The 13,187-nt window shown below is 53.3% G+C and overlaps 1 protein-coding gene across 12 annotated transcripts in view; it reads right to left on the bottom strand.

Moving 5' to 3' along the window:
• PNPLA3 (patatin like domain 3, 1-acylglycerol-3-phosphate O-acyltransferase) overlaps positions 1-13,187 on the bottom strand; it is a 29,733-nt gene that overhangs the window by 11,103 nt on the left and 5,443 nt on the right. For 4 of the 12 annotated variants that reach the window (XM_074390948.1, XM_074390952.1, XM_074390949.1 and 1 more), the window contains exons 4-8: positions 10,338-10,514; positions 9,103-9,312; positions 6,914-6,974; positions 4,392-4,613; positions 265-397 (exon numbers count right to left, since the gene is read on the bottom strand). In XM_074390948.1, the coding sequence (XP_074247049.1) occupies positions 265-397; positions 4,392-4,613; positions 6,914-6,974; positions 9,103-9,312; positions 10,338-10,514 (803 nt within the window). Of the gene's footprint in view, positions 1-264; positions 398-3,581; positions 3,701-4,375; positions 6,214-6,589; positions 6,737-6,913; positions 6,975-7,640; positions 7,785-8,952; positions 9,012-9,102; positions 9,313-10,337; positions 10,515-13,187 lie in introns of those variants that run through there. The other 8 variants (XM_039463222.2, XM_074390950.1, XM_074390953.1 and 5 more) reach the window with 7 other exon arrangements.

The following is a 13,187-nucleotide window of genomic DNA, read 5'->3' as shown; positions in this document are numbered from 1 at the left end:
TCACGAGAGACTGGACCAGCTGCTATGTGAGGCCACTGGCAGCTCTAGGAGTCCCCAGGGGCAGTTTCTGGGCTTGCCCTGAGTTACAGGTGTGTCTATGGCCTGAGGACAGGTGGGCAACATTGAGGGACATCGCAGAAAGCCCGTGAGCTTCGCCCTGCTGCACGACAAGCCAGGCCTCCAGCTACAGGCCTGCATCTGTTACCCTGTTTCCTCTTCTTATTAACCCTGTGAGGAAGGCCCAGAGCCAGCTGAAAAGCTCACCTCTGGACAATCGCAATGGCGGACTCCACGGGCAGGGTACAGGGCAGCATCATGTAGGACATTATCTTAACGGGCAGCAAGTTGCAAATCTTGCTCATGTAACCACCTCTGTCCTTCAGTGCTTCACTCAGTGCTGAAAAAGACCGTCTGGAGCTATTATCTCCCACCAGTGTGAGAAACCCAACCACTTTACTGTTGGTGCTTAGCATTTCCATGAAATACACCCATCCTGGCAGCCAAAGGGTCGCAGGCACTCACAAAGGAGACACGGGGTGGGGTTTGTCAGGCTGCTCCTTTCTTTTCTTTTTGGACTAAGTTTCTTTCTGTCGCCGAGGCTGTAGTGCAGGGGTGAGATCTCAGCTCACTGCAATCTCCCCCTCCCCAGGTTCAAGCAATTCTCCTGCCTCAGCCTCCTGTGTAGCTTGGGATTACAGGCGTCTGCCACTACACCCAGCTACTTTTTGTTATTTTTAGTAGGGACGGGGTTTCACCATGTCGGCCAAGCTGGTCTCAAACTCCTGACCTCATGATCTGCCTGCCTCAGCCTCCCAAAGCACTGGAATTACAGGCGTGAACCACCGTGTCCAACCCAGGCTGCTCCCGTCACAGCAAAGGCAGTGTGAAGCTCAAGCAGGGCACACCACCCAGAACAGCCGCGGGTGCTTATAGGACACAGGGCCCCCACTCCCAGTTCCCTTAACTTGACAAATGTGCTTGGAAGTCACCATTCCAGAAAACCTGCTTTTATTTCCCTTGAAAAGACATGTCCATTTCCAATATCATAGCTGAAATTAAATAGAAAATGGGGCGTAAGTCTTGAGGCAAAGCATCCTCTCATATTCAGAAATCTGAATATACCCCAGAGCTAGTAATGTGACAGGAACAGCTGCATCAGGCTCGGTGCGGTGGCTCAGACCACCTGCCCAACCTGGGCAAAGTGGTGAAACAACATCTCTACTAAAAACACAAAAATTAGCCCGCTGTGGTGGTGCATGCCTGTAATTCCAGCTACTCAGGAGGCTGAGGCATGAGGATCACTTGAACCTGGGAGGTGGAGGCTGCAGTGAACCAAGATCACACCACTGCACACTCCAGCCTGGACAACAGAGCAAGACTCTTACCTCAAAAAAAAAAAAAAAAAAAAAAAAAAATCTACATCAAATGTCACAGCATCTATGTTCTCCTAGGAACTTCTTAGCCACCACTGATTTTACAAGCTGGTCCTTGATCCTCTGCTGGATTCCAGAGCCTTCTTCCTGGAGCCCCAGTCTTTTACTCCCTCTCTTTAATGACCTCGTGATGCCTCAGGTCATATTAATCTGAAGACATGGTTTGGATCTGTGTCCCCAACCACATCTCATGTCAAATTTAATCCCCAGTGTTGGAGGCGGGGCCTGGTGGGAGGTGATTGGATCATGGGGTCGGATTTCCCCACTGGTGCTGTACTCTTGATAGTGAGTTATCCTGAGATCTGGTTGTTTAAAAGTGTATGGCACTGGCCGGGCGTGATAGCTCACACCTGTAATCCCAGCACTTTGGGAGGCCGAGGAGGGCAGATCACAAGGTCAGGAAATCAAGGCCATCCTGGCCAACATGGTGAAACTCCGTCTCTACTAAAAACACAAAAAAATTAGCCGGGTGTGGTGGTGCATGCCCGTAGTCCCAGCTACTTAGGAGGCTGAGGCAAGAGAATCGCTTGAACCCAGGAGATGGAGGTTGCAGTGAGCCAAGTTCGCATCACTGCACTCCAGCCTGGGCAACAGAGTGAGACTCCATCTCAAAAAAAAAAAAAAATAAATGTATTCTCTCCCTCTCCCTCTCCCTCTCTCTCTCTCTCTCTCTCACTGCTGCTGCAGCCACTTTCACCTTCTGCCACGACTGTAAGTGTCCTGAGGCCTCTCCAGAAGCTAAGCAGATGCCAGCACCATGCTTCCTGCTCAGCCTGTGCAACTGTGAGCCAACTGAACGTCTTCCTTTATGAATTACACAGTCTCGGGTTGTTGTTGCTATTGTTGTTGTTTGAGAGGGAGTCTTGCTCTTGTTGCCCAGTCTGGAGTGCAATGGTGCGATCTCGGCTCACTGCAGCCTCTGCCTCTGGGGTTCAAGCAATTCTCCTGCCACAGCCTCCCAAGTAGCTGGGACTACAGGCACCCACCACGACGCCCAGCTAACTTTTGTATTTTTAGTAGACTCGGGGGCTTCACCATGTTGGTTAGGCTGGTCTCACACTACTGACCTCAAGTCATCTGCCTGCCTCAGCCTCAAAGCGTTGGCATTACAGGTGTGCACCCCCACGCCTAGCCAGGTGTTTCTTTACAGCAAAGCAAGAACAAATGAATGCACCTGGACAGTTCAAGAACAAGGAATCATATCTGACTCATTTTTCAGTTTCTCCAAATGCCCACGGCTGGTTCGCAGGTTCCTCTGTCTGTCTGAGTTAGGCCATGTCCAGGCCATTCTAACAAAATGCCACCAACTGAGTGGCTTATAAAATAACTAACATTGGGCCGGGTACGGTGGCTCAAGCCTGTCATCCCAGCACTTTGGGAGGCCGAGGCGGGTGGATCACGAGGTCAAGAGATCGAGACCATCCTGGTCAACATGGTGAAACCCCGTCTCTACTAAAAATACTAAAAATTAGCTGGGCGTGGTGGCACGTGCCTGTAATCCCAGCTACTCAGGAGGCCGAGGCAGGAGAATTGCCTGAACCCAGGAGGCGGAGGTTGCGGTGAGCTGAGATCGCGCCATCGCACTCCAGCCTGGGTAACAGGAGTGAAACCCCATCTCAGAAAAAAAAAAAAAAAAAAAAACTGACATTGATTTTTCAGAGTTCTAGAGGCTGGGAGGCCCCAGATCAAGGGCAGCAGACGTGCTGGTGTCTGGTGAGGTCCTGCTTCTTCATAGACACCACCTTCCTCGTCCTCACATGGTAGAAGGGACAAGGGACCTCTCCTGGGTCCCTTTAATAAGGGCACTAACCCCATTCACGCAGGCCCGGTCCTCATGACCTCATCTCCTCCCAAAGCCTCCACCTCCTAAGACCATCATGTTGAGAGGTTCGGATTTCAACAGATAAATTTCAGGTGGAACAAAATCATCTGGACCATAGCACCATCTGTCCCCTCAATATTTGATGACCTTATAAAATACAAAACCATTTGCCGGGTACAGTGGCTCACGCCTGTAATCCCAGCACTTTGGGAGGCTGAGGCGGGTGGATCATGAGGTCAGGAGATCGAGACCATCCTGGCTAACAAGGTGAAACCCCATCTCTACTAAAAATACAAAAAAAATTAGCCAGGTGTGGTGGCACAAACCTGTAGTCACAGCTACTCAGGGGGCTGAAGCAGAATCTCGTGACCCCGGGAGGCAGGGGTTGCCATGAGCCAAGATCGCACCATTGCAAGCCAGCCTGGGCAACAGAGTGAGACTTTGTCTCAAAAAAAAAAAAAAAAAAAAGAAAGAAAGAAAAAATAAAAAAATTAGCAAAGTGTGGTGGTGCATGCGCACTGCGTAGTCCCAGCTACTTGGGAGGCTGAGGCAGCAGAACTGCCTGAGCCCGGGAGGCGGAGGTTGCAGTGAGCTGAGATCATGCCACTGCACTCCAGCCTGGGTGACAGAGCAAGACGCTCTCTCAAAAAACAAAAACAGAAAACATTACTATTCAATGGAGGTTCCATGGAGGTGGGTTTAGGGGAAGGGGGAAACCAGGAGAAAGCTCTGAGTAACGGGCCAAGTCCCAGAGGCAGGCCCCCATCCCTGGGGTCCACAGAACCCAGCATGGTGGGAGCTCAGGCGCCACTTCAGGGAGACAGGGCTGGAAAGGGGAACGGGGGCCCTGGCTGCTGCAGACAGGAGCCATACGGGGAACCCCAGTGGGCTCAGCTGGAGTTTGTTTTCCTCCCGTCATGACCCCAGGGGAAGGAAGACCCGGCAAGGTGCCAGGATGGGGGAGGCCTGTGCTGGGGGTGTCGGCGGCAGGCCGGCCGTGCAATGGGAGGGGATGTTCCCGACCGCCTGTCGTGGCTGCCTCGCCCCATCGCCCCCATGTGGCAGCACCACCTTCCTTCATAACACGCAAGAAAGAAAACGTGGTGCTGCCCGTGCCCACCTCGAGGAGTGGGTACCTATAGCGAGCCTGGGCGAGAGGGTGTCCAGGATGCTCTCATCCCAGGGCAGGATGCTGAGACGCAGGTGCTCCAGCAGCTCGTCCCCCTCCAGCCTCACAGCCAAGGCGGCCAGCTCGGGGGAAGATTCCAGGCTCGCGTGTTCCCAGGCCGGCGCGGCGACCTCAGAATCCATCCCTTCTGAGGATGACTTCAGGCCAGGCTGGGGCCTGCTGCAGAGGCCTACGAAGGGCACAGCAAACAAGCCCGTTAGGCGACAATGTGGGGAGCGGGGATCATTACCCACCCATCCACCAAACTGCAGGGAGGCAGGCTGCTGCCCTGCTACTAGCCAAACGCAAGGGGAACGGGGAAGGGAAGAGAATGAGGGCAGGTGTTTGCCACCCGGAGAAAGGAGTGAGGCTTTAAAGCAGGACACACATGAGCTTGGCTCCTGTTAGCTGTGTGGGCTCCATCGCCACGTCTGGATACGTGAGGTGCAAAGGTGGGGGTTAGTGTTCGTTTACAACTGAACCACCGGCTACACCTGCCTCCCAGGCCCTGAGCCAGGCACTTCACCATCAGGCCTTACAGCAACTGTTACCATCATCTCCATTTTGCAGCCGAGAAATCAGAAGCATGAGACGTTAAGACACTTATCTAAAGCCACACAGCCAGTACATAGCAGAGCCAGGATTTGAAGCCGGGTCTGATGTCGAAAAGGGTACTCTTCCGTCACACAGCCTTGGAAGCAGCACCCAGCAAGGAAGGACTGGGCACCTGTATGTGCCAGGCCCTGCCCTGGGTGCTGGGACTCAGCTACCAGCACCAGTGAGTAGCCCTTGCTCTTATAGCATTTGCAGGCTGGGTGGGAGGAGGGGGGCTTCAGATGCCCACAGCTGCGCGTGGCCCAACTCTGGCTTCCGACCTCAGGCTGAAAAGACCAGGGGCTGCTCCTCGGCCCTGTGCCTTTCTCCCCGAGATAACCTCACGTTCTCGCTTGCCCCGGCTCTCTCCAGCTTCTCTCAGACGCCCTCCTCAGCCTCTGAGATGTCCCTTCCCTCAGGAATGTTTCCAGGTGTCTGTTCTCAGGGAGATGGTGCCTCCAGCATCTCTGGCACATCAGCATTTCCTGCCAAACTGGTACCCTCCTAATGCCCTCAGCCCTCGACCCCTGGGCACAGCCCCCCGTCTTCCCTCGCCCACCTGCCGACGCCAGACGCCGGGACTGCTCTTCCATCTTCCTCTTCACAAACGTCTCATCGGTCATTTCCAAGTCCTGCTCCCCCGGGCCCCTTCCTCCTCAGGACCCTCACTGCCCCACTGGCCTCCTAGACGCTGGTCTCCCCCTTCCTGTCCCACAGCCAGGGGGCTCCCAAAGCTCTCCCCTGATCCCCTCACTCCAGACCACAGCAGCGCTCAGTGGCTCCCTACTGCCCCGGGATGCAGCCCCCCATATCCAAAAGGCCCAGCCCGCCCTCCTCTCCCATTTTGCACCGTTGTTTGCCGCCTCTTCTCCAGCCACCTGTCCGTGTCCCCACTCCCACCCGTCCAGCTACACAGGCCTTCGTCCTCGCCCGTGCCCAGCAGGCCTCGCACCCGTGCCCCCCGTGCCCAAGGCTCTCCCACTCATCCGCAAGGTCTCAAGGTGGATTCACATCCTCCGAGAGGCCCTTCTTCCCCTGGGGCCTTGGAGATCCATCCGGAACGATCCTCCAGCATCCCGTATCTTCTCCGCGGCCCCTGTGCTTTGCCATTGACACAGCATCACCTTCTGCTTACTCACCTGCTCACTTCTGTCACAGGCTGGCAAGGGCCACACCTCCGTGTTCACTGCAGGGCCCTAGCACACAGCAGTGAACATTTTCTGAGCAGATAAACACGTGTATGATCTTACAAACGCAGTCTCCCCCGTCTTGGCCAAGAACAAATTCAGAAGACCAATACGTCAGCCAACTTTAGCATGGAGGAAAAATAGCTCCCGACACATCTTTTTGGTTTCACTGTAATATTTCTAGAGCAGAAGCCCCTCACCCCAGCCCCGACAAGCCAGGATGACTTGAAGGCAGCAACTCGCTCTGGGACGGAGAGGAAAGTGGTCTAGTGGGCACCGACCCACAGCTGACAGGATGGGAACTCTCATTGCTGCCTCTGGGGCCCAGGCGCACAGACTGTTTAACTTCAGCCCTTGTTAAACTCAAGGATCACATGAGGTCGAGCTGGAAAGAAAAACCGCCTTCGGAGAAGGGGACCCTGCGGAGGGAGAGGGCCCTGGAAGCACGACATCCCCGTCCAGATCTCGGCGCTGCCCCTCAGGGAGGGGTGTGTGCTGCTTGGCTTTCCTCTCCAAGCCTCTGTTTCCCCATCTGTGAAATGGGACAGAGGTTTCCTATCTCTGGGGCTCAGGAGCCGGCTGAGCATCAGGGGGAAGGCGTTGGGCACAGAGTGTCAGAACAAAGGCAAATCGCAAGTCTTTACCCAGACTTGATAGACAAGCCAACGCTCGTCAAGAAGACGTATCTGATCTTCCGAGCCATACATACCCTTCTCTTCCAAGAACCTGAACGCGTCCAAATACCCTCGAAGGCATATCTCTCCCAGCACCTGTGAGCAAAGCAAAGGGCCTACAGCATGGAGATACTAAGCACCATTGACGTAAGCATCACTGGAAGACCGCAGAGGGCCCTGAGGAATCGTGCGGGCTCCGAGCCTGCTGGCTGGGGGTACTGAGCCACCGGGGCGCTGAGCAAAGGGCTCTGTGCTCCCAGGAGACAGTTCCCTACAGGTCTTGGCTCGAATATCACCCCTCCACAGAGACTTTGTCGGCACCCCACCAAAGCAGGAGCTTGTTTCTTTTTTTTTGTTTTTTTCTTTTTTGAGACGGAGTCTTGCTCTATCACCCAGGCTGGAGTACAGTGGTGTGATCTCAGCTCACTGCAACCTCTGCCCCGCCCCGGTTAAAGTGATTCTCCTGCCTCGGCCTCCCAAGTAGCTGGGATATCAGGCACCCGCCACCACGCATGGCTAATTTTTGTATTTTTAGTAGAGACAGGTTTCACCATGTGGGCCAGGTTGGTCTTGAACTCCTGACCTCAAGCGATCCACCCGCCTCGCCTCCCAAAGTGCTGGGATTACAGGCATGAGCCACTGCACCTGGCAGGAGTTTGTTTCTTTGGGCTCCCTCGGTCCTGGGATAAGCCTCCACTCTAACACATTTTGCAGCCTGTCCCAATTGTCACTACGACAATAAGAGCCGTCTCCTCTACTCACCTGCTTATGAAGCACACGGGAAAGCCAACCGTGTTAGACAGCCTTCCCTCTCCCTTGGGCTGCGGGGCCTGCATTGCATGCACTGCTCCTTTCTTTTTCCTCAGGAGCACCAAAGGCTGGTGTCCATGGTCTGTGCTTCTCTTACTACGGTAGAGTGGTAAGGCATACCAAAACAGCGACACTCAAAAAAAGCTTAAACCCCCAAATGCAGTTGTTCTTGACCATGTTTGCAAATAAGAATCATCACGGCCGGGCGCGGTGGCTCACGCCTGTAATCCCAGCACTTTGGGAGGCCAAGGCGGGTGGATCATGAGGTCAGGAGTTCGAGACCAGCCTGACCAACATGGTGAAACCCCGTCTCTACTAAGAATACAAAAAGTAGCTGGGCGTGGTGGCAGGCGTCTGTAATCCCAGCTACTTGGGAGGCTGAGGCAGGAGAATCGCTTGAACCTGGGAGGAGGATGTTGCAGTGAGCCAAGATCACACCACTGCACTCCAGCCTGGGTGACAGAGTGGGTCTCCTTCTCAAAAATAAATAAATAACAGAATCGGCTGGGCGCGGTGGCTCAAGCCTGTAATCCCAGCACTTTGGGAGGCCGAGGCGGGTGGATCATGAGGTTGAGAAATCGAGACCATCCTGGTCAACATGGTGAAACCCCGTCTCTACTAAAAATACAAACAAACTAGCTGGGCATGGTGGCACGTGCCTGTAATCTCAGCTACTCAGGAGGCTGAGGCAGGAGGATTGCCTGAGCCCAGGAGGCGGAGGTTGCGGTGAGCTGAGATCGCGCCATTGCACTCCAGCCTGGGTCACAAGAGCGAAACTCCGTCTCAAAAAAAAAAAAAATAGTAATAATAATAATAAATAAAAGAATCATCTTAGTGGCTGGGTACAGTGGCTTATGCCTATGACCCCAACACTTTGGGAGACTGGGGTGGGAGGATAGCTTGAGGCCAGGAGGGTGAGACCAACCTGGACAACACTATAAAAAATTTAAAAATTAGCCAGGTGCGTGCCTGTGGGTCCCAGCTACTCGGGAGGCTGAGGTGGGAGGATGGCTTGAACCCAGGAGTTTGAGGCTTCAGGGAGCACCAGTGAGCCGAGCACCACCACACTCCAGTCGGAGTGACAGAGCAAGACCCTGTCTCAAAAACAAACAAAAAAAAAATCGTCTTTATAACTAAACAAACAAAAAAATCCTGAGGCCTGTGCTGCACCCCGTGACTGTAGACACAGCCTGGGAAGTGGATCTGAGTTTGAGGTCTGGGTATATGTTCCCAGGTGATTCCCATAATCAGGGTGGTGCCTCACCTGAGCTTCTGGGACAAGCGCCTTCTATTCCTGTTAACCATCAATGATAAGGTCTGTTTCTGTTTGTGAAGAGAGCAACCCGTATCTCCTGGCAATCAGGGAGGCAAAGAAGAGCTGCACCCCAGAACCCCCCACGCCCCACCCACTCACCTTGGGATCCGGGGGGACAAATGCCATCGATAAAAGGTGGAGGTTCCCCGAGCAGAGGCGCAGGCTGAGCTTGGTGATGTCCACGTGGAGAAAGTTTGTCGACTTCACTTTCGGGCAGATGTCGTATTCCCCGTAGAAGGGCGACACAGTGATGGTCGTTTTGGCGTCAGTGAAGGGTATGCTGTCACTGACTCCTCCATCCACGTACCGCTTTTAAAGAAGGAGAAAAGGACTGGAGGTAGCTGAGGCTCTGGGTCAGTGCCTAACGAGCTTCTCAGAGCTGCCGGCAGGCTGATACGCAGGGACGACGACAGCTTTGGAATCGCTCCTGTGACAAATCCCTACTGAGCACTGCTGTGCTAGACCAGGCTGTCCTCTGGCTCTCAGGGCTGCTGTGTACTGTTGCACAGTGTGTGCACTGCACAAACATGCCTGGCAAAGAGGCAGATCGCGAATGGAGTCCATGTTGTGCTGGCCAAGTCCTAGGGCTGGATGGGCACCCGCAGGAGTGCCCTTATAATGTGCCTAAGGGGGACATATGAACTACGGTTGCTCAACGCACTGGGGACAGAATGTGACAGAAACCCAAAGGAGATAAATGGTCATGGTTCCAATCCACCCCTTGCTGCTTGCAAGGAGGATACACAAATCTGGGCAAGATCTTTAACCTGTGAGCCCATCTTTCTCCACACCTTGATAATCAGAACCACCTGGAGGGACCTTCGAGCCTTTTCTTTTTTTTTTTTTTTTTTGAGACATAGTTTCACTCTTGTTGCCCAGGCTGCAGTGCGATGGCACGATCTCGGCTCACCGCAACCTCTGCCTCCCAGGTTCAAGCAATTCTCCTGCCTCAGTCTTCCAAGTAGCTGGAATTACAAGCATGCACCACCACACCCAGCTAATTTTGTATTTTTAGTAGAGACAGGGTTTCTCCATGTTGGTCAGGCTGGTCTTGAACTCTCGACCTCAGGTGATCTGCCTGCCTTGGCCTCCCAAAGTGCTGAGATTACAGGTGTGAGCCACTGTGCCCAGCGACTTTTGACACTTAAATGAAACAAATGAACCTGGGACCTCAGAAAATGTCCTCAAACCCACAATAGAGCAGCATTTTGGATAAATTATTCTAAGGATGAGTTTTCCTTTCCTCTATATCCTTAAACAATCTTATTGCTCGTAGCTCAGCTGGGGGGAGCTCAGGCAGGCAGCCTTTGCTACAATCGGGACAGAGCCTGCACCTGTGAAACTTCTGTCTGCGATGATTTCCAGCCACAGCCGTCACAGCCGTCACAGCCGTCACAGCCGTCACAGCCAGCCACCAGATGCCCACAGAGGAAGGCCTCCAAAAGATCACAGCTGGGACACTCTCCCCAGTCCACCCTTCCACACGGAGGAATTTCAGAGCAGAATTTGGCCTAAAACAGGTCCAGGAAAGAATCAGGCATGATTAGCCACACCTTAGTCATCAACATTCTTGCCTGAAGTCCAGAAATGACCAGGAGTATACACAGCAACATGTCCAGAATTGTAGCCACACAATTTCTAGGGCAGATGTAGGAAGGTATCACAAACCTCACAGCAGCTGGGCACGGTGGCTCTCACATCTGTCAATCCAGCCCTTTGGGAGGCTGAGGCACGTGGATCACTTGAGGCCAGGAGTTTGAGACCAGCCTGGGCAACATGGTGAAACCCTGTCTCTACTAAAAATACAAAAATTTAGCTGGGCGTGGGGGCGTGCGCTTGTAATCTTAGCTGCTCGGAGGGGCTGAGGCAAGAGAATCACTTGAACCCAGGAAGTGAGGGTTGCAGTGAGCTGAAATCGCACCACTGCACTCCAGTCTAGGCAACAGAGTGAGACTCTGGCTCAAAAACAAACAAACAAAATCCATGGCATAAAGGGACACAGAACGAAACACCAGGAATCTGGAGTGAAGGCCAAGGAGGAAGGCCGCTGGTAGATCATTTTCATTCACGGGGTAGTCTGAAGCCCAGATATTCTCCTGCCACGTAGAACTCTTCCATGCATTTTGAGCCTTTTTATGTAATGTTTTGAATTTAGGAGCTCCAGTGGTGCAATCGTTTGGCGTGTGGTGCGTACACAGTAATGTTTTGAATTTGCATGCGTTGAATTTCAAGAACAATGTGCTCGAACCTTCAGCAGGATTCCCATGAGCATACACAGTGGATGATGATGTGGCATCCCTGGTCTCCATGCACCAGATAGCAGTGGCACTCCCCCAGCGGTGACAACCCAAACTGTCTTCTGATGTGGCCAGACATCCCCAGCAGGGGTTGGGGAAGGATGTAAGACTAGCAAGTGACCCGGCACAGACCCAGTGCCTGCAGAACACACACTCCCACTGCAGCTTCTCTGCCCCCCTGGCGTGGCTCAGAAATCAGCCAATACACATATCCACTGAACTCAGCAACTCTGAATACTGCCAGCAGCTTCTGACCAAAGCCACGGGCTGAAAAGGACAGAGTAGCACCCAGAAGGGCTTGAAGCTCTACACCAAGAGGAAGAGCCGGAACTGCGCACTGCGGAGCCAGGGGCCTCACAACGGGGCTGCTGGGTGCAGTCCTGCTGAGTTCTGGGGAAGAAGAAAACCCACGTAAAGCCGCCAGCATGACAAGGGGCTGGGGTCCTGCTCACGCCTGACCAAGTGTGGCAAAGTCAGAAATCCAAAACGTGCTTTGGTCACTCAGTGGCTGGGCACTCCGGTGGCCCTGTGGACTGCTATCCTGGACCCCAAACTACAGAGCATGAGAAGGGCCACCCTGCAGTGAACCAGGCAAGACATGCCCCGTTCTGACGGAGGGCAGAGAGTGACCTGGGCACAGGCTCCCTGGCTGTGCTCCTTGGGCAAGTTGACTCTCAAGTTCCCCACAGTTGCACGGGATGAATGATCGCATCTTCCCTCAGTTGTCAGGACACCGTACAAGAACGCGCAGGAGTACGTGGCCCGTAATGGGAGGCTCGTCACGCGAGTCCCTCCACCACGTGGCTCTGCCAGTGCTACATGCAGGACGGCATCAAAGGTGCCGCTGCTGCTCTTGTGAGTTCAGAAATGACCCTAAATGGCCAGTGTTTTACAGGCTAAACTTCCTCCTGCACAGCACAAAGTGGCAAAACAAAACGAAGCACAAGTCTGGGTTTGGCCAGGCCTGGAGGTGGTTTTGTTGTTGTTTTGTTGAGGAAATATATGACTGTCGGTCAGGCACAGCGGCTCACACCTGTAATCCCAGCACTTTGGGAGGCTGAGGCAGGAGGATCACCTAAGGTGAGGAATTTGAGACCAGCCCGGCCAACATGGTGAAACCCCGTCTCTAATAAAAATACAAAAATTAGCTAGGTGTGGTGGTGGGGGCCTGTAATCCCAGATGCTCAGGAGGCTGAGAATGGAGAATCACTTGAACCTCAGAGGCGGAGGTTGCAGTAAGCTGAGATCGTGTCACTGCACTCTAGCCTGAGCAACAGAGTGAGACTCTGTTTTGAAAAAAAAAAAAAGAAAGAAAAAAAATATATATGACTGTTACGGTTCCCCCTAAGAGTAAAGCTCTAAAGGTCTACCTTCCAGCGGTAACAAGTCTTCAGCATCATATTCTTTCTCTCTCTCTCTTTCAAGATGGAGTCTCGCTCTGTCACCCAGGCTGGGGTGCAGTGTTGTGATCTCAGCTCACTGCAACCCTCACCTCCCAGGTTCAAACGATTCTCCTGCCTCAGCCTCCCTAGCAGCTGGGATTACAGGTTCACGCCAACATGCCCAGCTAATTTTTGTGTTTTTAGTAGAGACCAGTTTTCACCATGTTAGCCAGGCTGGCCTCAAACCCCTGGCCTCAAGCGATCTGCCTGCTTCGGCCTCCCAAAGTGCTGGGATTACAGGCATGAGCCTCCATGCCCAGCCAATGTCATATAGTTTAACTAGGTCACTGAGAAGCTATCTTTGATATTCATGGTGCAGATTAAGTGACCCAGCTGGTTTGCCTTACAGATAGCGAGATAATTAATTATACAGGAAGTAAGTTTTGCTGCCAGGGTAGCCTGGAAGTTGGGCCAGCTGTGGCTACTCTGTCTGAAAGGCAGTGAG

The sequence above is a fragment of the Saimiri boliviensis genome, chromosome 21 (genome assembly GCF_048565385.1).
Source record: "Saimiri boliviensis isolate mSaiBol1 chromosome 21, mSaiBol1.pri, whole genome shotgun sequence".
Lineage (NCBI taxonomy): Eukaryota > Metazoa > Chordata > Mammalia > Primates > Cebidae > Saimiri > Saimiri boliviensis.
Note: the sequence above shows the minus strand (reverse complement) of the source record. Positions and strands in the feature narration are given on the sequence as shown.